This window comes from Esox lucius, chromosome 7, assembly GCF_011004845.1.
Source record: "Esox lucius isolate fEsoLuc1 chromosome 7, fEsoLuc1.pri, whole genome shotgun sequence".
In the NCBI taxonomy this organism is placed as follows: Eukaryota; Metazoa; Chordata; class Actinopteri; order Esociformes; family Esocidae; genus Esox; species Esox lucius.
The window spans coordinates 11,982,739-12,005,632 of record NC_047575.1 but is presented as its reverse complement, the minus strand read 5'-3'; the positions used below and the strand labels follow the sequence as shown (position 1 = coordinate 12,005,632).

At 42.9% G+C, this 22,894-nt stretch overlaps 1 protein-coding gene across 5 annotated transcripts in view; it reads left to right on the top strand.

Moving 5' to 3' along the window:
- The first annotated feature begins 3,375 nt into the window (after positions 1-3,375).
- LOC105030439 (neuronal migration protein doublecortin) overlaps positions 3,376-22,894 on the top strand; it is a 66,897-nt gene continuing 47,378 nt past the window's right edge. The window contains exon 1 of one of the 5 annotated variants that reach the window (XM_010904308.3): positions 3,376-3,464. Coding sequence is in view for 2 of the 5 variants with exons in the window: in XM_010904305.3 (XP_010902607.1) it covers positions 3,687-3,745 (59 nt within the window). In the remaining 3 variants the exon portion in view is untranslated. Of the gene's footprint in view, positions 3,465-3,646; positions 3,746-19,087; positions 19,400-20,120; positions 20,145-22,894 lie in introns of those variants that run through there. The other 4 variants (XM_010904305.3, XM_010904304.3, XM_010904306.5 and 1 more) reach the window with 4 other exon arrangements.

Sequence of the window (22,894 nt, the reverse complement as noted above, 5' to 3'; positions counted from 1 at the left end):
GTCCCAGCTCTCTTCGGGTCATTGACCAGGTCCTGCCGTGTAGTTCTGGGCTGATCCCTCACCTTCTTCATGATCATTGATGCTCCACGAGGTTAGATCTTGCATGGAGCCCCAGACTGAGGGAGATTGACCGTCATCTTGAACTTCTTCCATTTTCTAATAATTGCGCCAACAGTTGTTGCCTTCTCACCAAGCTGCTTGCCTATTGTCCTGTAGCCCATCCCAGCCTTGTGCAGGTCTACAATATTGAGTATGTGGACAGGTGTCTTTTATACAGGTAAAAAGTTCAAACAGGTGCAGTTAATACAGGAGGGCTTCTTAAAGAAAAACTAACAGGTCTGTGAGAGCCGGAATTCTTACTGGTTGGTAGGTGATCAAATACTTATGTCATGCAATAAAATGCAAATAAATTATTGAAAAATCATACAATGTGATTTTCTGGATTTTTGTTTTAGTTTCAGTCTCAAACAGTTGAAGTGTACCTATGATAACAATTACAGACCTCTACATGCTATGTCAGTAGGACAACCTGCAAAATCAGCAGTGTATCAAATACTTCTTCTCCCCACTGCAGGTTACAAAATGTAATATTCAGCTGCAGGGGAACAAAATATTACATTTTAATTTACTCATTATAATTTCTCCTTTAAATTGAGTAGGCCCATTGATTAGGCCTATCACTATGACAACGCTACCCCCCCCAATGTATCCATATTGTCACAAAACAATGTTTTATGCTGCATCAAGCAGTCAAAACAATCAGGCAGTCAAAACAAGACAAAATGACTGAAAGATTGTTGTTACCCAGGGTCACCCTTACAGAAAAACCATGTGGAATTTTAGACACTTCACATGTGATTTATTAAAGCATTCCACATGTGAAATTTCACATTAATTTTCACATGTGGAAATTCACAATACCTTTTATATGTTCACATGTGGAATTTCATATTACTTTTCACATGTGGAATTTTGCATTACTTTTATCATGTGGAGTTTCACATTACTTTTCACATTTCCTTTTATCTTACCTTTCAACACTGTCACTTTCACATTGACAAGATTCAACATTACACTATCCCCTCTTGTGTTCCATATTGATACCAATACAAATAAAAGAAATGAGAGAAATATGTAATACAATTAAAAAGGTTTATTTCAAAGAAGTGGATGCTGATAAATATCTGAAAAGATCTGAAAAGTCCAAAGAGAAAATCCACAGGGACATCAGTGAGAAGATCCAAAGAGATGTCCTGATCAACAATTATCAGACTTGGGGTAGGTGCTGTATGGAAATACACATTGCATTCCCTTTGGGCCATTCAAAATAAGGCTTACTGCTACAAAAACACTTTTTTTAAGGCATTTATATACGCTCACCTAAAGGATTATTAGGAACACCTGTTCAATTTCTCATTAATGCAATTATCTAATCAACTAATCACATGGCAGATGCTTCAATGCATTTAGGGGTGTGGTCCTGGTCAAGACAATCTCCTGAACTCCAAACTGAATGTCAGAATGGGAAAGAAAGGTGATTTAAGCAATTTTGAGCGTGGCATGTTTGTTGGTCCCAGACGGGCCGGTCTGAGTATTTCACAATCTGCTCAGTTACTGGGATTTTCACGCACAATTTCTAGGGTTTTCAAAGAATGGTGTGAAAAGGGAAAAACATCCAGTATGCGGCAGTCCTGTGGGTGAAAATGCCTTGTTGATGCTAGAGGTCAGAGGAGAATGGGCCGACTGATTCAAGCTGATAGAAGAGCAACTTTGACTGAAATAACCACTCGTTACAACCGAGGTATGCAGCAAAGCATTTGTGAAGCCACAACACGCACAACCTTGAGGCGGATGGGCTACAACAGCAGAAGACCCCACCGGGTACCACTCATCTCCACTACAAATAGGAAAAAGAGGCTACAATTTGCACGAGCTCACCAAAATTGGACAGTTGAAGACTGGAAGAATGTTGCCTGGTCTGATGAGTCTCGATTTCTTTTGAGACATTCAGATGGTAGAGTCAGAATTTGGCGTAAACAGAATGAGAACATGGATCCATCATGCCTTGTTACCACTGTGCAGGCTGGTGGTGGTGGTGTAATGGTGTGGGAGATGTTCTCTTGGCACACTTTAGGCCCCTTAGTGCCAATTGGGCATTGTTTAAATGCCACAGCCTACCTGAGCATTGTTTCTGACCATGTCCATCCCTTTATGACCACCATGTACCCATCCTCTGATGGCTACTTCCAGCAGGATAATGCACCATGTCACAAAGCTCAAATCATTTCAAATTGGTTTCTTGAACATGACAATGAGTTCACTGTACTGAAATGGCCCCCACAGTCACCAGATCTCAACCCAATAGAGCATCTTTGGGATGTGGTGGAACGGGAGCTTCGTGCCCTGGATGTACATCCCACAAATCTCCATCAACTGCAAGATGCTATCCTATTAATATGGGCCAACATTTCTAAAGAATGCTTCAGCACCTTGTTGAATCAATGCCACGTACAATAAAGGCAGTTCTGAAGGCGAAAGGGGGTCAAACACATTATTAGTATGGTGTTCCTAATAATCCTTTAGGTGAGTGTACATTCACTGGCCACTTCATTAGGGACTCCTTTTAAACTGCAGTGCTAGGGGGTGCAACCCCAACCCCAAGAATTGGCAAAGCAAAAATTGGCATAGCAACCTCAGAAAATATAACCATAATTTTTGTTTCTCCTTTTTATTAGCAATTATTCTCAATGCCATTCTTCGTAGATATATGTCAGCACAATATCGCGAGGCAACCGCTCACAATAAGCGAGGAACTGGACAGAATGATTAGCACCTGCATGGTTTTGTTATGCAATCCCATAGCAACCCCAGTAAAAAAGTGCGGAGGGGATTGGGGGGGATTGGGGGAGGACTTGCCCCCCCTCAAAAATATGTTAAAAACAGGTCGGTGGGGGGGGGGGGGGGGGGGGGGGGTCGAAACATTTATTAATCGTTCTCACCTGTAACCCTAAATATTACAATATATTTACCATATTCATGCCTGGAAGAATCTTGAAATACGATTTCAGACACCCCTAAAGTGGACCATACCATTTCTTACCCTTGACGTTAGATGAACATCTTGTCTGCCTGCCTCACTTCCAACATTGCGGTGGCTTTTTTTTTTTTTTTTAAGGAGAAGCCCCCCCACTACAATGGGTAAACCGGAACTACCAAGACATTAATTCATTCAAGGTTAGTCGATACATTGACATTTTCACTTTATGGTAGAGAATATTACACGTATTACACTGCCATAGAGTCAACATGTCTGTTTATCGCCAACTTTATATTGAATTAATTAATATGTCTTCATAGTTTCAGTTTACTTGTTGTGATAGAGGGGCTTTAAAAAATGACACACAATGGATGCTTGAGTGACGTAACGCAAATTCCCGAGCTAAAGTTGGACAGCTATTGTGCTGGTAAGGTGTGATGCGCTCTCTCCCTTTAAGGGAGTCCCTTGGTTGAGTTAGCATGTTTAAAAGTAATTTATTCTTGCTTAAACTGCATGGAAATGTAACGATAGAAAATTGCTTACGTGTTCCTCAGTTTTGCCATTGGTTTAGGTCGGCATAAGCCGTCGTTTTGTTAAATCTGTCGGAGATGTCCCCTCATTTGCATATTTTCTGACTCGGTTTGTGCCTATGGCTTGGCATTTCAGCCCAGGAGAGTCAACCCAAACGTCTGTGGTTAATTCTTTAAGGTAAGACAGATTTGATAGAATGTTTTGCATTAGGTTATTTTGAAGACTGAAACATTAGCCTAGCTACTACTTAAAGGCATAGACCACTCATAAATGTGTCAGCTGTTTTCTTACCCTGAAAATAGTCTAAGTAAGGAAACAGCTGACAAATTTAGATTATTGGGAGGTCTATGCCTTTGTTAGTCTTGCACAGGCCTAGATGCTGTATGGTTGTAACACATCTGCCTAGCTCTTTGGCATGTTGATAGTGTCTTAGGTTCTGGTATTGGGTGGGTTTGTGTTTGTTGTTGTGTGTGTGTGGGTCTTACTTGCTGACAGTTTTGCTCTAGGATACTTTGTTGGTGACCCCTGACTAGTAAAGTTGTTGTGTGGTACGTACCCCATGAGTTGATGTTGGATTCATCATCATCTGCAGACTGCAGACATTACGTTAATCAGAGAAGTTGTAATGGCTTTATTGACTCGATCTTATGAATAGAGCACAGTTCTTCCAAAACAGAGTGATGTTTTTACTCCATCTTTGCTTCTTTTCTGATGTTGCAACTTAGGTAGGAACCAAAAACTTTCAAAAAAATGTGTTCTATCCAGTTTGAAGAACTAGTGAAACTATGCTAAGCCTGCCTTCAACAAGCCTGTGCGTGGAGATTTATTTGAAAACTAACATCCAATATAAATCTTGCTGCTGAGAATCAGCCTTTCTCAGCAGCACATTTTATAATAGCCATGTTTCCAGACCCCCAAGGAGGCCAGACGAGATTGGAGGTGTGGCCTCGTGAGAAAAGTTTGACCTAACTGGCTATACTGAACAAGCAGCTTTATGCAAAGTCTGATTTAGGCAACACCTTGAATAGTTTTTATTTTTACACTGTTATTTCGGTGCTCAAGTGGCCGAGTATGTGTCCATGCTCATATATATGTTTTATTATCCAAACACAATATCCTCCTTTCAAAGCATGTGTCGTCACACGCACATCTATGGATGCCACGTCTGACACCTTTTTAACCACTCTGTGCATTCTAAAAGGAAAACAGTAAGAGAGATATACAATCCACCTTTAAAATATGTACCCTTGGGGACTAGGCCTCTGGAGTGGATTTGTAATTTTTTTCAACACCATAATGGTTAATGAACATGGTTTGGCTTTTTCAGTACCCTGCAGTGTAAATATAACTCTTTTCTTGGCTATTATTGAATGTGTCATAGCAGAAAGAAAAATATATTTCTGAAGAGGTTGAGAAATGGGCTTTGCTTCTCTGACTGATGCATTATTGAGAGGGAGAGAGTGTGAGAGGCCATGGAAAAACCACAGTGATGTAGAAACATCATCATCAGGCAATGTTCTGGACAGCGCATATCCTTGCTCAAGAGGAACCCCCCCCCCACCCCCCCCACCCACCCACCACACACCAACCAGCCAGCCAGCCCCACACACACAAACGCATACGACCGGCATCACAATAGACACAGAACAGGGCTGTAGATATATATATTTTTCAGTCGCAAACAAGGTCAGTGCTTCTATTTTTTTACGCAAGACATAAATTCTTTAAATGTCGCTGGGGGAGGCAACGTGTAACGCGGTCACGACAGTAAGCAAGAAATACTATATAAATGTGTGTTATCCTTAAAGGTAGAAGTCCGTTTTAAATGCGTTAAATAAATAGGGGACTTACATGACTCAATATATGAGTGACGTAGGCCTACCGATAGCCCTGAATAAAGAAAACGCGATGAGCGCACTCACAAGCGTGACAGAAAACCGCGCGCCCGTGTCCTTATTACGCACAATCACTCGTACAATTCAATAAGCTACTACCTTGTGTATCTTCCAGACCTGACCTCTGTTCACCAAACCGTTTGAATTATTTGGATATATGGCACATTCAAATAAATAAAATTTGGACTTAGCCTTTATCGATCATTGCGCGACTACAAACCATTCGTTCACTTGAAAACCGGAGTCTACATCTTGATGACAGCACCCTAACATTAACCATGATGAATGACCAAATAATCTGGAGGAACTTTCTTACCCCAAGCCCTAATGGGTTTTCCAAAATTGTATTCAACACCAGCGACGAGCACATCTGGACAACAACTGTAGCGCAAATAGGACGTCAAGACCACAGGCTACCAAGTTTGTCGACATACCTTGGACTTTTTGTATGTTTGCTATTGTTTTTGCTTGCCATGTTGATCGTGATGCTTTACCGAATGAAACATAAAATTGCACCGTTGCCCTCGGAGAACGCTGGTCATACCGAGATGTTTCCAGATGTTGAACTGGCCGCAGTGTAACAACATTCCGATCCCACTCGGGTCCGTCGTCCAGCCTCTTTGAGCTGATCGAATCGAGTCTACTGTGTTGTGATTTACATGATGAAACCTGCCAGATACTTCTAGATTTGAAAAATGTAAACACTTTTTGGGGCATGTAGATTCTATTTAGATTTCCAGGAAAACGTTCTTGAAAAGAACATCCCTTCATTGCCAAAAACAATGTTTTGAAAATATTTTTCTTTGATCTGACCTCGTAAAACAACTGAAAACGTGTTATGTTCAAAGTACATTGTTTTAGCTGCGTTTAAGATCGAATTGTCATCCAGCTCTGGAGCGTTGAAGGAGTGGCAGTGCAGAGAAAACATGGACATACTTGTAACATAGGCTACTTTTCACTATTTTGACACAGTCTCCACATCTAACATTTCAGACTTTTCTATGTAGATAACCTAATAGCGTGTTGTTTACACTGATTTTACAGTGTTTAAAAAAACACTATCTGTTAAAATAGCATTTATTTATTTTTATTGAGTATCCATGCAGGGTTAGATTGCTGAGGTCTTTTGCATAGACCGTATATATTTCAAGTGCATTTTCTATTATGTTTTAATGAAATGCTTAATTAATGCCACAGCAGGAGATTAACATTCAAATATTCCTGTATTATTCTCAGATCAGTCTGTTACCTGAGCTAATGGACCCGGCCTCTGTGCTCATGAGTACATGAAAGCTAATTTTGGCAGAGAGGGAGTTCCTGGAACTGGTTGGCTGCCCTCTTATGATGAGAGTCCCCAGTGTCATCCCCTCACTCTGAAAGCCCGCCCCTCACCTGTAGTCCCTCCTGCATTATAAGGATCCACAACAGCAATGGGCCCAGTTGCTTTACATGACACCATGCCTGACACGATCAGTAGGGGTCAGACTCAAGGCAGGCTGGAACACAACTAGATATCTGTCTATCTGAGGTGCTGGTTCACCCATGTTACCATAACAACACTGTAAATGGGTTTCTGTGAAATTGACAATAGCTTAGAGGCAGCTTGTGACAAATATAGCTCTGTATTTCATATTGCAGTATTCCTGCTCTAATAGGAATATGTGTCAATGCATGTGCTGTGTAATGACACAGTCAAATACTGTAAACTGATGGTATTATATTGTAAGAAAAGTAAATTCTACTCAATTTGTTACATTCATTGAGGGGAGGAGTATGTATTCATCAGTGTCTTACAGTAATTACCTGAGATTTGGGTGGATGTTTACACATTAATACACAAATATAGCCTCTTATAAGCCAAGTCTGAAATATTTTCATGAGCCAGAAATAAGAAGACCATGCACCCACTAGTGGTCGAAATTATTTTGGTGCTGTAAAGAGACAGTACTGTACTGTACTGTACTGTATTCTGCTGAGTGGAATTACAGTACCATTTTAAACACGGCCTACCGGCATGGACAATATTTACATTGTAAATAACAGTATCATTTTATTTTCTGCTTTAGTGAGGATGAATGTAATTAAGAACAAAGCCAGTATTTATGTGAAATTTGACTTTGAATTTATCCTGGTTATTCCAACGGTTATTTTGCCGAATGTTTGTACGTGCCTTCTTAACGGTTGGTCTCTCTACATCTGTGTACTGTCGGCCCCTCTGGATGAGTGTGTCTGGTAAAAGACATACATGTAAATGCAGTGTGACAGTGTGGGTTCCATTTGCGCTGATCCACGTGTTTTCCTTACCAATGTGTGCATCTTCTTTGTCTTTCTGTGACCCCCCTGTATCAACCTGATGTCACAATGTCTTTTTGTAAATAGTCTTTTTACATTCCTACTCTTGGAGCAGATCTGTTAATGGTCTCCTGTGAGTGACGACTGTACTTTAAGTAGTAATAATAATAACAGTCTTTCTTAACTCGATTCATTTTGAAATGTCTTTTTTACCTCAAATGTCCGCTACCGAGGAGCCTGGTTGTACCACTGGCTCCACGTCAGGGTATCCACATCAAAACGCCAACGGAGTCTGTATCCACATCACAACCACTGTGGACTCGGGGGGCTTTGTTTGCTGCTGCGGTGAGCTTTTCTTTCTCTCTGTAATTGCTCGCCCTGTGGAGATGCTGATGTCATCACCTTGTGCCGGAGCAGGGAGCAGCTTGGGCCAGGAAATGCTCGGTCCGCTAACATGACACACATTTTCCAGGTTTATAGAGAGGAATGAGAACCATGGAGATGCTGGGAGTGTGACCGCCTGGTTATACTAAGACCCTCTGTTGCCGGTGGCCACATTCAGTCAGAATAAGACGTGGCTGCTGTCAGGGATCCTCAGGTGGCAGCCTGCTGTGACAGATAAGGACCTGTCCACATAAACAGCGCCAGAGCTTTAGGTCAGTCTAGTGACGCTTGTTCGCCCACACAGATTTTGCCGGCACACTTTGCTGCGCCACTCGCTTGCTATTGAGTTGTAGTCAGGTTGAGATGTAGTGGTCGTGTGTATTTCTTTCTCTCCAGGTGGTTAGACAGTTGTGTGGATGGATAGGATCGTACACCCTGGAGACATCTGTCCACTGGTTCTAGCCAGTTATGTTAACAGGTTTTCAGTGGGTCCTCCTGCCCTCCAGCTGTGGTGGGATGCTGTTATGAACTTTCACACCAGGGGGAACCAATATGGCTTAACTCATAGGCTCTGGCTTTATACCTGTACCTCATTCACCAATGAGGCTCAGAAGATGCAGAAATAGTCCTCTCATTTGACAAAAGCATCAATTCAATATCTCACAGATACCCAATTTCTGCTACCTGATTTTTGTTCAGTAGATGCATAGCAAAAACAATGAAAATACCAAGACACAATAATGTAGTAATCATTGGATGCAATGCCTGTAAAGGGAAAAACCTGTAATGCCTGTAAAGGAAAAAACCTGTAATGCCTGTGAAGGGAAAATGTTATTGCTTGCATCTAATATGTTATCTGGTACAGTAGAAGATCAATAATAGATTACATTATTCATATTTTGCCGTCTGTCCTTATGATAATAGACTGTTGTGAAAAAGTGAGAGCTCAGTGCAGATTTCTAGGTTGACCACTAGGTGGCACTTTAGTCTCATGGTTATGAAGTGGAGCGACACCAGGTCTTTCTGATCTTCTGCTAAATTCCCAGCAGTAGAAATCTAGTCTAGGGAAAAAATCTAACTGTTCTATTTTTGGTCCACATATATGAGGGATAATTGCTTTAGAAACTTCGATTTAACAGATATTGGTGAATGCATCATTCTTAGGTTTTTCTGGGATTGATTGACAAGATTAAAGGATGTCTTTTTTTCTCTATACCTTTCTAAAAGCCAGTCATTGTTACAACTATTCCAAATAGCCAAGCTTTTTAAGAGAGTACAGCATATCGACCATTTTTTGTCCTTTGTCTTTGTGTGTTACTATTTAATTGTGAAGAAGGATGAGGCAGGATGTGGCTGGGTGTATGGAGTCCTAAGTCCTAGTCTGTTTGGTCAGTGAGGACAGTTTCTAACTCACCTGAGGTGCCTTATTGTAAATTTTTTGTGTTTGATTTCCTGTCAAACAGAGAACTCTCTCGTTAGACCACCTCTGTCATTCAAAGAGGAATGACGGTGGGTTTTTCCGCTACCCACACAATAACGACTTTTCTGTGGCGAAGCTTTTATACTCCACCAGTTCCTTTTATGTTCCACTGGGTATGAATACATGTTTTAAAATGTTATCCCCGCTGAGTGACTGAGGGCAGTCATTTGTTGTGGAATCCCTACACTTTGCATAACGGCTATACACTGTTGAATCACAGATCATATATTTGCGGTTATTCCAAAACAAAATGAATCTGTTTAAAGAATCAGACATTACCAGTAAAAGATAATCCATCCAAATCAAGACCACCTAAATGTCAAAATGGAAAGTTAGGATGTAAGGGGAGGCGTGGCCAGTCTAACAACAGGGTGCCAACTCTCTGCTGCCATAATAGCAGGGTACTGTTGGACTCCTTTTGTCTGGCATCTCAACTGAAAGTGGCACTCGGTTTGGTTTTCTCCAGCTGCTTGCTACACACACAATCTCACAGCCTTTTAGTCAACTAATTTGTCTGGATCACGTATCATGCAGGCTAACCTGAAATTCAGACTCGTTTTGTGCTGCGAATTCCACTCTGTAATTCATCTTATGTTCGACTGGACAAAATCGTCTGGTCAGTGTGGAATGTAACTCCCACTCCTGTTTTGTCTGGCAAACAAAATGAGATATGATCAAATCAAATGGAACTTTTCTTGCATAAAATGCGTTTCATTGTGCTTAAGTAGTGAAAGTAAAAACGGTGTCTGTGCAATGTCATGAAAATAAAATATATGTAATTAATAATAATATTAACAATGATGAAATAGTAAAAACAATGATTGAGAGACCATGATTTAATATTCCATTTTAGTTTTTGAGGATGCAAGTGGAGTGTTGGTGTTGAACGAAGCACCACACTTACCCTGAGGGCTGTTTCATCACAACCCATTCTGGGCTAACATTAGATATTGATTGTTGGAAATGCTGTTGTACAAAAATACTATTTGAGAGCCTACTTATGTTTCAAACTTACTTAAACAAACAGGAATCAGTTTTGAATACTACAAGTCCCAAGAGCGTAACATGCCTCTGGCTAAAGAAATGTAGTCAAAAGACTCTCTCTGTCGCGTCGTAAACCATTCCCCTAAAGTGGTCCAAATGAGAGGCTTTCAGAGAGTCTGACATTCAGTGGGTGAAATAAGTTACAGACTAATACCACCCCTGTCTGTCTGTCTGTGAGGTGCTGCCAAACTGCCAGCCTAAAGGGGGAGAGGCAAGGGGGGTTCCAGTATGAGGCTGTCCCATGGCCACCCTAATGCCCGCTCCCTTTTGATGCCTCCTTCCCCAGCCAGCAGGCAGTGTGTGCTGTCATCCCTCTCCAAACCGCTCATTAGAGACTGGGCTCAGACAAGGCTACTTGTTACTGTTCACAAAAGGTAACTGGCTGTGGTAACCATAGTGATATGAGAGGATAAAGGAAATCCAGGTCATGTCTTTTCCTTTAGTCCCAACCTCTTACATCGCTTCTTCCTCCGTACACACCCACCCACCCACCAACCAACCAACATCCAATGTGATTGCGTCCGCGCGTTATGACAATGCTCCCGACGAAGTCTGGCTCCACCTTCTCTCCAATGCCATTCGCTTCAGCTTTTAGAGACACGCCATCTTTGTTTTTCGTCGAGGGTAACCAGCAATGAAAAGACCCCAGTTCAGGGATGGCAAAATGCCTCATGGGGGCAGATAGAGCAGATCCACAATGTGCTGTATCCAGAACCAGGTGCTCTGTATTGTTTGTAGCCGGAGAATGGGAATTGGTCCTGGGAGTCTTTGGGCACTGCAGAGTAAAAACAAATAGTTAGAAACGAATCCCGAATGAATGGAGGGATTGGTTTGCATAACATTTCCAACTGATTTCTGAGTTGGATACAGTAACACGACAAAGGGTGAAAGGTGGAGGGAGACTGAGAGACCAAGGGAGATGTGGGCAGCAGTCTCTCATAGCGGGAGGTGGACTGAACCTGCCATGAACTCGTTTTTTTCTACATTCATATGGACAGGGTGAACCAGGCTCTAGTCTCACTGACTGCACAGTCTGGCACCTTACAATGCTGTGACATCACACCTACACACACACACACACACACACATTCCCACAATGTATGGAGGAGCACCTGTGATTCACCAGATGTGATGATGATGAGTATCTTTTAGGGAGAGGAAGTATACCCGCTCCCCATTCAACAACCTCCTCTAACCTCCAAATGTGTGACTGATCTCACCCCCGTGCCTCCTTCTGGAAACCCCTTAAATACACCTCTGCATGTAAACAAAGTCACATTACACTAGTTATACGTTGGGGTCCCTTTTCAGCAAGGCTCTGTGTGTAACCAACTTCGAACCTCTGTGGACCCTTTGACCTACTTGTTTGTTTGTCTGAGTCAGACCACACCTCATGCTGATGCCACTGAGTGCTCTAGAGGAGCTGACTGAGCTGGTCAGAAGCAGGAAGGGACAGGTTGATGGATCCGTTTGGACGGCTGCCGCTGTGATGAAAGGCTTTCTAACAGCACTGGTAAGTTTCCCAGAGTCGCATTAGCTCAGGCTTTCTATCCACAATGAATTTAATGTTAATTAGCTGCTGAAATGGAGTCAATCAAATTCACATCAAAGCGATCTTGCTGGTAACTTTCATCATGATGAGATTCATTACCGGCATGTTTGGACTGAGAACCGTGGTGCATGATGGGTAAGTTATTAACATGTCCATGGTTCACTGACTGGCTGACTGACTACCGTCTGGAGATGATGATAATATCAGTCTGATGAACATACATGCAGGTGCTCCTTCCTAACCCTCAGTGAAAGATGAGTGATCAGAAACCATATCTATCTTAAAACGCAGCCATCTCATCAACATTGAAATACAACACTGAGGGGATTTACATTACTTAAAAGGCAACTAAGCTTAGGAAATAGTAAGAAACCGGTCGCCCCACCTCTATTTTGTCAAAAAGCTGAGGGATAAGCCTGGAGAAATGAAACCACTCTTGACTTCACAGACTGAGCTGTGGTGGCAAGAACAAACCATTCATCATAGAAATATGCTATTAGTGTATGAAGGTACACTGTCAGAAAAATAAATAGCTCCAAAAGGGTTCTTCAGTTGGACAGATGATTTTTTTAAAGAAAATAACCTAATTAGTTCCAGGTAGAACCATTTCAACAGAGGAAAAAAGGGTTATCCTGAAGAAGCCTTATGAGGGTGTAGTTTGATGAAGTGGGTCTGTCCCACTACTTCAGTATTTTTGTTTTTATTTATAAAATAAGGAGGGGGGGGGGTCAAAGGGCCGATGGCCCGATTTAAACCTATGGTCATTCTGGAATATGTCTACCAGGGTGACCATTATTAGTTGCAGCAAACCTCTTTACCATAAGTTGAGGCTTCGCAACTGTTTTCTACATTTGGAATGGTTACTGAAACTGGACTAAAACAAGCCTGTTTTGGACTCTGATCAGGTGGAACATTTGTTAGTAAGCTGATACAATATCACAAATTTACATTCAACTCAAAAATAAAAATAGCAACTGCGGATTGCCGTTTTGATATTCTTGAAGAGAAATTGATATGCATATTTGTATACTATGTAAAACATGAGTTTTATTATGATTGGATCCTGTTTTTTCTCTATAAACTAACTTCTCAGACTTCCGTTTAACTTGGCTGTAAACTGCTATGGTACCCCCTGTCAGCTGAATGTTTCCTCTGATGGTGTCATTATGTACGCTGGACACTTGACCAAAGCGCATTGATGTTTGTTCAGACCAAAACTGTCACCCAACACTCAGAGTTCCGACATGTCCCATGGGTCAATGGGTGAAAGCCAGACCGTTGCCTTGTCTTATGGCACTCTGGCTACTCCTTGTGGTAGTTCAAAGAACTGCCAGCTTAATTGTGGATGTCAGCTGGTTGCATGAGCTGTGTGATAAGCAGCAGAACGGCTCAGTGAGCCGATACATCCCAGTTTTCAACTCTCCCAAACCTGCTATACAGCTGACAGCTGCTATGCTGAGGCAAGGCTATTGATGGGAACTGGAAATCAAGAAATTGGAGAAAGGGGGAAAATGTCTTCAATTTCTTTAAACAAATACAAAATTGCCTTCAAATATATTAAGCCTGCAATAAGAAGGTACTGTACAGCCAAGCAGACCTAGCTCCTGCCCTTGTGGATTTCTTTGTGTCTTTAGCTAGCATGGAATCAAGGACTATAACTATCAATTGACAAACAGTAAAACATTGACTGTTTCATTTCGGAGTTCAAAGCTGCAATTCCCCGGTCAGATTTCAACCCTTTCTTACAAGGGGAGGGCATAGACATTCTTTCAGAAAGATAGCCAGCTGAAATAAAGTGGTGTTAAATACATAGATGCATTTTCAACAGTAATTAGCCACAGTCTAGATGAATTGGGCAGAGAATTTAGCAGTATATTTGAGGCAGTATATTTGAGTACATGTGCCAGAGGAACAGAGGCTGCGTTGCTGTGGACATATGTAGATCCTGATGTCAGGAATCCCCTACTGGGTCTCACATTCACTATGTGGTCTAACCCCCCTCCGCCGCGACCCCACCTGTCCCCTACAGTTCTCCACTAGCCAGGGCCATGCTTTTCTCTGCCTGGACATCTGCCTCCGTGACCCATCGTCTGTTTACATCCTTGTCAATCCGTTGTCATGGCAGCACTCCTCGCCAAGATACCATGCCCCTCCCCGTTAATGTTCCTATTCTCATGTTTCCCAAATCACCGGCTGTGGGTTGGTCAATCTCAGAGTGTGCTGACTTTCTGTTTCTTGCCTTTCACAATGGGCTGTCGGTGGTCTGACATATTCTGGAGCTGCTTCCCTCCGGAAGGAGATACAAGGTCCCACTGTTTGGTAAGAATAGGAGCAAGTTTGGTTCCACCAACCATCAGGCTGCTGGACACCAGGCCAGAGGAAGGATGTTGGTCCAACATTACACAGCAGAGACTGACTGATTATGGATTATGCATTCATTTATTATTATATTTCCGGAGGTTTCCATTTTGAATGCAGCAGAGTGTATTGGTTCTTTTGTATTTGTATGCTTGCTTCAGAAAATGTCAATGAATGTACAGTAATGGGACAAGGAAGTATTTTGTATCATACTTCCCACTCCACCCCCATCAGAAGAGCAGTAGTGCCATCTGAAGAGCTGCTCCCTCATTCTGTCCACTTGGTGTCAAATGAAAGAGTCTACAATTCCTGATAAGCACATTAACAGCAAATTTTCTGTAAATAATATCTTAATCACTTTATCTTTATCAAATTGCTAACTGACTCACATGTTGAAACATTAGTCACAATAAGCAAGAAGATCAAGGCAAACACAAGCTTAGCAGTGGTAAATGCAGTGAAAATAATTGTAAAGGGAAGACCAAAGAAGCCTAATCCACAACAGCTTCTGAACAATGTTCAGTTTGGCTGAAGCATTGTGTGACACCACACCCCGCTGAGTGGCTAATGTCAAAATCTGCCCCCCTTACTGTGCCCGCCCCCCAACCAAATGTACCCACTGCCCCTCCTGTCTGAGGCCCTGCAGTCTGCGGGTGGCGGGCAGCCCCTCTCAGACAGCTGAGGGAGGTGGTGAGGAGGCAGCAGTCATCCTGAATTAGACTTATTTGTGACATGCACAGGAGAGGCTACAGAATGCTGCAACAGCTGAGTCCGAAAGGGTGTCTTTTAGGCCTTAGAAGAGAGGGCAGTCAAAACTACTACCAGTAACCGACGTTACTGTATGTTGGCTTTCTAAGGCTGCTGATCTTATTATCCATTAATAAACGACCAACTGTGTCTGTGTGTTTTCAGAAGAAACTGATATGATTTCTGGAGATGTTAGGTGCTCTTGAAACAAAATATATTTGGCAGAGGAAGCCTTGTGAACACTGATATTCCCTCAGTGATTTAAACATGAACCATTCTCTGTATCTACCAAAGAAACACAATGGATAGAGATACAAATGAAAACATTAAAGAGCCAGTACCAGAGAACTTGACACGGTTAACATTGCCAGGTCCAACTAGCTGTCTCCCGTCGCAGAGCTGGTTATGTTGTATGGCATAGCCACAGGTAATGCTGCAAGATAGACTGGAAATTATTTCCTGAAAAGTTTGCTGGCGATCTTTATTTGCCATATATTGCAAATGCATATTTGATTGAAATTATCTCAACCCTTTATCCTCTCATATCACTATGGTTACCACAGCCAGTTACATTTTGTGAACAGTAACAAGTCCCCTGAAGTCTCCAGTCATAGTGAACCCCATTAATGTTTGGTAACCCTCTTCAGCTGCAATAACAGCTTTAAGTATTTTGGTAGGTGCACGAAGTGTAGGAGTGATTTTGGCCCATTCTTCTTGGCAGATTTGCTCCAAGGTGTTCAGGTTAAACAACACTTGTGGACGAAATAATAAAATAGTGCCACACATTCTCAAGATGATTGAGATCAGGACCTTGACTGGGCCACTGCCAACCATTATGTTATTGAGCCACTCCAATGTTACAGTACTTTGAACTTGTGCTCATTATCCTGTGGAAAGGTATATTTCCTCCCAGGCTTTAGTTTTTTTTATGCAGCTTGTCTTTCAGTTTTTCTCTATACTTTGTTCCATATATTTTACCATCAATTTAAGATACCCAGCCTGTGCTGATGCGAAGCACTCTCACAGCATGAGTATTAACTGCAGTGTTGGGTCCACTGAGTGTTGACAAAAAAAATATCTTGTTGTCATTTGATGACAAAATATTTTCTCACATCGCACAGCACAATGCATTCACATGGTATTCTTGAGAAACATCTTTTCAAAACTGGACAGTTCTTTGCAGACCTCTTGATATGGTTGACCAGCGCACAATTACTCCATTCCCAGCCACTAAACTATGTAGCTCCTTCCAAGTGATTATTGGCTTCTCTCACAATTGTCCTTCTTGTTTTAGTACTGGGTTTTGAGAGATGGCCTTTTCTTGGCAGTGCCTGGGAGGTTTGATGCAGCATCCACTTCCTGGGTATTGATCCAACTGTGTTCACTGGGATATCTAAACACTTGGACATTATTTTGTACTAATTTCCTCTATGAATTTCCATTAATTTATGTTAAACTTTTTTGTAATGCTCTTTGGTCTTTGATTCACAGCTTGACCAATGATCTTTAAATAGTGGGCTTTTAATCCAGAAATATGACAGCAACTTTAATGGTTTACAGCTGAAGGCCAATAATAAACTGTTCATTAGGGCAACTTCTTTCATCTGTGTAAACTGTGAGCTTCCACAGCTTCCACTTGAATACTCATGCAAGCACCATCTTAATGTTTTAATTTTTTTGTAAAATATTTTCCAAGATAAAACCAATGTCACCTTACAATAACTGATTTTAATTGTTAGTGTTTTAGAAAAAAATATTAAACAGGTCAACATGTTAATATAGCACCTGTAATTCAGTAGAATTAGAGAGAGTTGGTTAGGATTTTAATACTTACGCAACTCTCTATCACCTGGGCTACTCCTTATCCATGCACTATCCAAAATGCGACCAACTTCAATATTTCACAACACCATGCATTGTAAAGATATATTGTACTTAGTCATGAGGTGACATAACATCTTGACAGCCTGGTAATGTACTATGACATCAGCAAAATTTAATTCCATAGGGACTCCTGATGGACACATTCTGATGAATGCCGAATCTGATGGTGAGAACCTGCTGTGGAGGTGCTGGACTGACGCCACATTACTCCTCTGTCACAGGGATGTGTGTTGTGGACTGGGCCAAGACAAACATTTGACTTAAAGAAGCTGTCCTTAACTTTAACTCTGCAGAAACAAGATTGGACAGATTGGATGGATGCATCGAGGTGTTTAGGTCTTTATCTATAAACCTCATAGAGGCCCAGAATCACAATGTCATTACTGATTAGTCTCATAGCGATTCACTCTGATGACTTTGTCTCAGTTCACTACACACAATACAGGATTTGAATAATTACAAGTTAATATAAACAAACACACGAGCACACATTAAACACACACATCTTCTTGACACCTCCACTTGCAGCTGATTCACTATGTGACTGCTTTGTATCTATGTCCACAGTCAAATTGCAATATTTGATTAACAAGAAACCAGGCAAGCCTAGTTCAGCTGGCCCGCAATAGAAAGTACTGCCCTCTTGAGATTGGAATCTGGGTCGCCCACGTGAAAGGCTGTGTCGCAAACCACTACACCACAGAGCTCTACGTTCAACGCATGTCAGTATAGCCTCTATCCTGAACAAATCCTCTTTTGCCACTGGCCGTTTTAACAGCTTATTAGCTAGTAATAGGCTTTACCAGTATTTACTAACTTACAATTTCTAGCAAGTCTGCCAAAGCTATTTCATTTCATGGCATAAGAACGTATTTCTTTCTTTCATGGCATAAAAACGTACTTTTTCCTTTCATTCGTGAATGACATTGATACAATAACTTTCAAGAAAGGTGACGATAACTAACTTTTTCATCAAGTGAAACAACGACAGAATCGTGGAAATAAAATAAATAAATGTCGTTGTTCACCATAGATTTGAACTTAAGCCTTCCACGTGAGAGGCACTGTCTTTAACCATAACGCCACGGCATTAAGCATTTCACCAGTCGCGAAACACTGTTGAGCATTGTGTTAAACTGACTAACGTTTCTTATTAAGTTCACCTCCACAGAAATAGCGTCTAGTAGCTGTTAGTTTTTGCTACTGGCTGTTTGAACTGCTTATTAGTCAGGAATAGACTTACATAGTATCTACTAACATCCTAGGAATAATCATAAGAATTGAGCAATTTCTAGGGAGACTGAAGCTTAACTTTTCCATGCCAGAAACAGTCGCAATATAACCATATACAGTTTGAGATTTCGGCAATACGGTATAATTCACAATGCATACTTAGCTTTGCCTGCGAGGAGATTCGAACTTGGGGCCTATAGTTCTCAAGATGGCTTCTCTAACCACTATGCTATTTAACAAAAGATAGTCAGTCAGGCACTCAGTCAGTCACTCTGTAAAAGAGATTTGCTCTTCTTAGTCCGGCAAAATAGAACACGAAGAGAAAGTGTATCCTTAGAAGTCAGTAGGATTCATATTGACATAAAAGACTAATTGGCCAATTTAAAAAATAAAAGAAATAGGCGTTCCAAGTTGTATGTGGTGCCCATCATTATAAAATGATTTTTTAGGAGCACCAGTGCTACAAATGAACATGTTTATTATATGTAGAACCTTGCACACACCATGTGCATCCGATGTACAGAGGGCGGGGGACTGCGGTCCGGCTATACTGTTTCTTCTCATAGCCGATTATCTGGGGGGGGGGGGGCATCAGCTCGTAGATATCCTCTCCTTTCTGTCTAGCAGAGTTGTAGATTTTACCTGCATACGGCAACACTTCTACACATATCCGAATGAGATATACAAATCGGTTAAATCATAACAATGTAAGATTGCGAAAGTAAACCTTACGCAGCTTTGAAAAGGTTTACGTCATCCTTTTCTGAGAAATACCCCAAAATACCGGTCCATGCTTTTGCCATAGGGCGGGTTTTTCTTCGGTCGGCTTTAGGACCCAGCAGTGCAGCCAGTCAGGTAGGCACAGCTCGTGGACTAGAGAGGCAGACAAAGGCAGAGAGAGCTCGTGCCGCTATCCTGCAGCATCCACACCCACCCACTTCACTCAACACGCTCCAGCACTGGTGAGTAGGCTAGCGTTAGGCTACTTTTTATATTTGTCTTAAACATTTTTAAATGCCAACAAAATAAAATGTCAGTATTTTATTTCAGTTTCTGACGGCGTGGTGAGATGTTGTTTTGAGTATTGAACAGTATTGTTGAGGATTGCTTTAATTGTAGGCTGTTAAGGCTGTCAGCTACGAGCAGGTGGTTGTAGGTATGCGCGTACACGTTGGTAAAAAAAACGACCAGAGCTCATCTGGATTTAAGATATTGCCCCTCTTCACTGTTCACGTGGACTGTAAATGATTTATCAAGTATAGAAGAGGTGGTCCTGAAAAACTTTTTGTTCTCCCTTTTTAAAATAAAACCAGCTCAGACTGGCTTAGTGTTACTAGACAAGTCGTAGATCAGATGTGATTAGTGGGTTTGAGGTGACATCATTTGATGTCGGGCGCCGGTCGTTAGGTTGAACGGTCCGTTTTCCTCCATGGGAGTCAGTGGTGGTTGGGGATGGTGGCTCCATAGACCCAGCCTATCTGTGTGTGCAGTTACACATGTCACTGTCACACAATAGAACCCGTGCTTCCAGCAGCACTGGGCGAGTTTTTCATGTTCATCTCTCTGTTGTATTCATGGTATGGGTGACACATTATTGAGGATGCCTTAGGAGTGGAGGTCTGGACCTTATGTGGATGGCCATTTAAATATTTCAGGAGTAAGGGGCCACTCCTGTAATCTGATCCCTGATGACAGGGATGCACTGGGGTGAGTCATTGGTACAGTAATAACACAAGTATTGGTAGATACGTATCGTATTAGTGTGCTCATACATGACTGCAGTATTAGTAATAGTGCAGTTGGACAGTAGTTTCCCTGTGTGATGTAGTATTTGTAGTAGTAGTAGTAGTAGCAGTAGTATTGATGGTGATGGGGGTGTCCCTGTAAGACAATGAGCTGTCCTGACTGATGTCATAGGGAGATGGTCGGTGATTTACCTATCTGTCCATTAGGGGAGCAGATGGGCAAGAGGGGGGCCCACCCCCATAGCGCATCACACCCTGGTCCCTCCCCAGGTGCCTCCCCCATCCCAGTCACACGCGTCCCAGGGCCTGTCAGTCGTAAAAACCTCTGTCACCCTCTGGGCTCTGCTGGCAGGTGGGGGGTTGGGAAGGGTGGTCTCAGCTACGTCCCTGGGTGGGGACAGTGTTCTCCTGTTTGTCTTTACGTGCGCAGGGAAGGATTAGGGGAGGACAGCATATTAATCACAATCAGTGTTTCACCATTTAAATCGGTGAGCTTCCTGGCCTTTGGCATTGGGGCGTCGCCAGTCTCACACAATCACTGTTTAAGAAGAAACGGGTTAACTCAGCTGAGCCGTGCGTGGGCTCTGGAGAGTGTCGGGAGATGTGGCCGGGGGTGGTCGAGGGGTTAGGCTGCCTCCGTGTCTTTGTCTGAGGCCGTGGAGGTGTAGTCACCGGTCACAGCCTCTAGGTGATTTGGCAAGGAAGTGTTCGGGCTTTAATTGGTAAAGCTGCTGCTATCCTTGGCTCAACTCTGGAGACTGCCTGTCTGTCTGCCTGTCTGTCCGCCTGTCTGTCTGCCTGTCTGTCTGGCAGAGATCAGAGCTTGTGATGTCACCGACTGCATCCTCTTGTCTATGCACGGTCAACAGTGGCCGAGATGGGGTGACTGTATTGACATAGAAATGTCACAGCCATTAAGTTGCAAGTTGAGATGGGTTTAAAGTCATTAATGTGTGTTAAGCCTTTATGTGGCCACTATAAAGAACTCCCCTGTGCTGCTTTGTAGTCAGATATACTGTAAGCCAACCTAGTCCTTCTCCGCGTGTGTCGCCAGGGCTTTTTGTGCCAAGTGGAAACCGTGTCGAGCAGGGACATATAATCGCTGCTCTCGGGAGGAGGCCGTTTATTTTAGATAGGGGATTGTAGCCCTGCCGATAATCAAAATGACTAGCCCACATCTAACACCTAGAAATCCAATAGTTGTCTGGCTAAATATAGAGTGCAGGGTTTATGTGGTATTTAAGAGATGTTTCAACGGCATGGTGGATTTGGGTGTACAGTCCCAGAACGGGTTACCTTTTGTCACGGTTTAACGCACTAGTTCTGTATGGATGAGCTGCCGAGCCATTGATCATCTCCATATGAACACTGGTCAGTGTTCACTGTAGAGGGTCTTTAGGATATCTTTGTGGAGTTCATTGGACCGTGGTAGCAGTTTGTATCAGACTGAAGCAGGCAGCAACTCTGCAAGACTGTCAGTCAGTCACCAGAGAATCAGATTTGTGATTCTCCCCTGTGAAATCCTATTCTTAAACACAGGCCTGGTTCTGCGGCACCTGCAGCCTTGTTCTAATACTGCATTAATTTGGCCGACAAATCTAATTCTCGACAGGAAGTCAGTGACCTAGGAGGCGCTCTCCAAGAACAATGCAGTTCTTTTTGTTGTTGTGTGTGCGGGGGGGGGGGGGGGGGGGGCTTGTCCTAAGATGTAATCCGGAAGAGGGTGGTGGGATGTTTCGGGGGTGGAGGGGGTTCCCTCTGGTTCTGTGGTGTGGTGTCCCAGTCAGGAAGGGGATGTGGTCTCTGATGGACCCTGGAGGACCCAGTGGGCTGTGGGAAGGAGGTCAGACTGCTGGAGATGACTCTCATTTATCACACGTCATCTGCTCCTGCCGCCAGCTGCCACACCTACTGCCCACTTAAATCCCACCTACTGTGGCCCATATAAGGGTGAGGGCCATATTGACAAATACTTTGAATGTGAATAATGGGCCTGAAAGCGAATTGGATTTAAGTGCTTATTGATCGGCGGGCTTTAGAAGAGACCTTTTTGTTTTGGAGGGGTAACCGTGTGTTTTATGGGATATTGACGGTTTAAAATGAAGGGAAGTGCATTGTGGGCATTGTGTAGAGCTTGGCCCGGAGCATAAGAGCCTGTTGGGTGGCACAATGGAACCCAGGACACCTGTATCGTGGTGGGGCCGTTTAACCGGTTACGGTAATATGAAAGCATGGCTACAAATCCTGCCACGTGTGCCACATTCCATGCAGGTGGGGATGAGGTTGGTCCCGCTGCAGCTGGCATCATCCGCTGGCCCTGGATCGTCCGGTACGGCCGTGTCTGTGTCGTGCCACGTGGCTGGGCTCTAGTGCAGTGAGTCTTTGTTCCGACATGGGGCAGCTAGCATGAAGCTGTAACCGTGCAAACGTCATTGTCTTTCGGTTCTCATCTGATACAGAGGAATTCGGTTGGTTTTGATAGGATCACACGGAGAAGGCTAATGAGATTCATTAGAATGGGGGGTTCGTGTCGCCGTAGCGAAGCAACCTGCCCCTCCGGAGTAGAAAGACTCGTAACGTGTTTCTTTGTCTGCTGTGCCGTCGGCCAGTTTCACTGAAACGCTCGCTCCGTTTCTGAACGCCCGCCATCCAAACAACTGTCGGAGTGAACGGACAAGCTGGCAGTCTGCCCGGGGCGGAGTGGGATCCTCA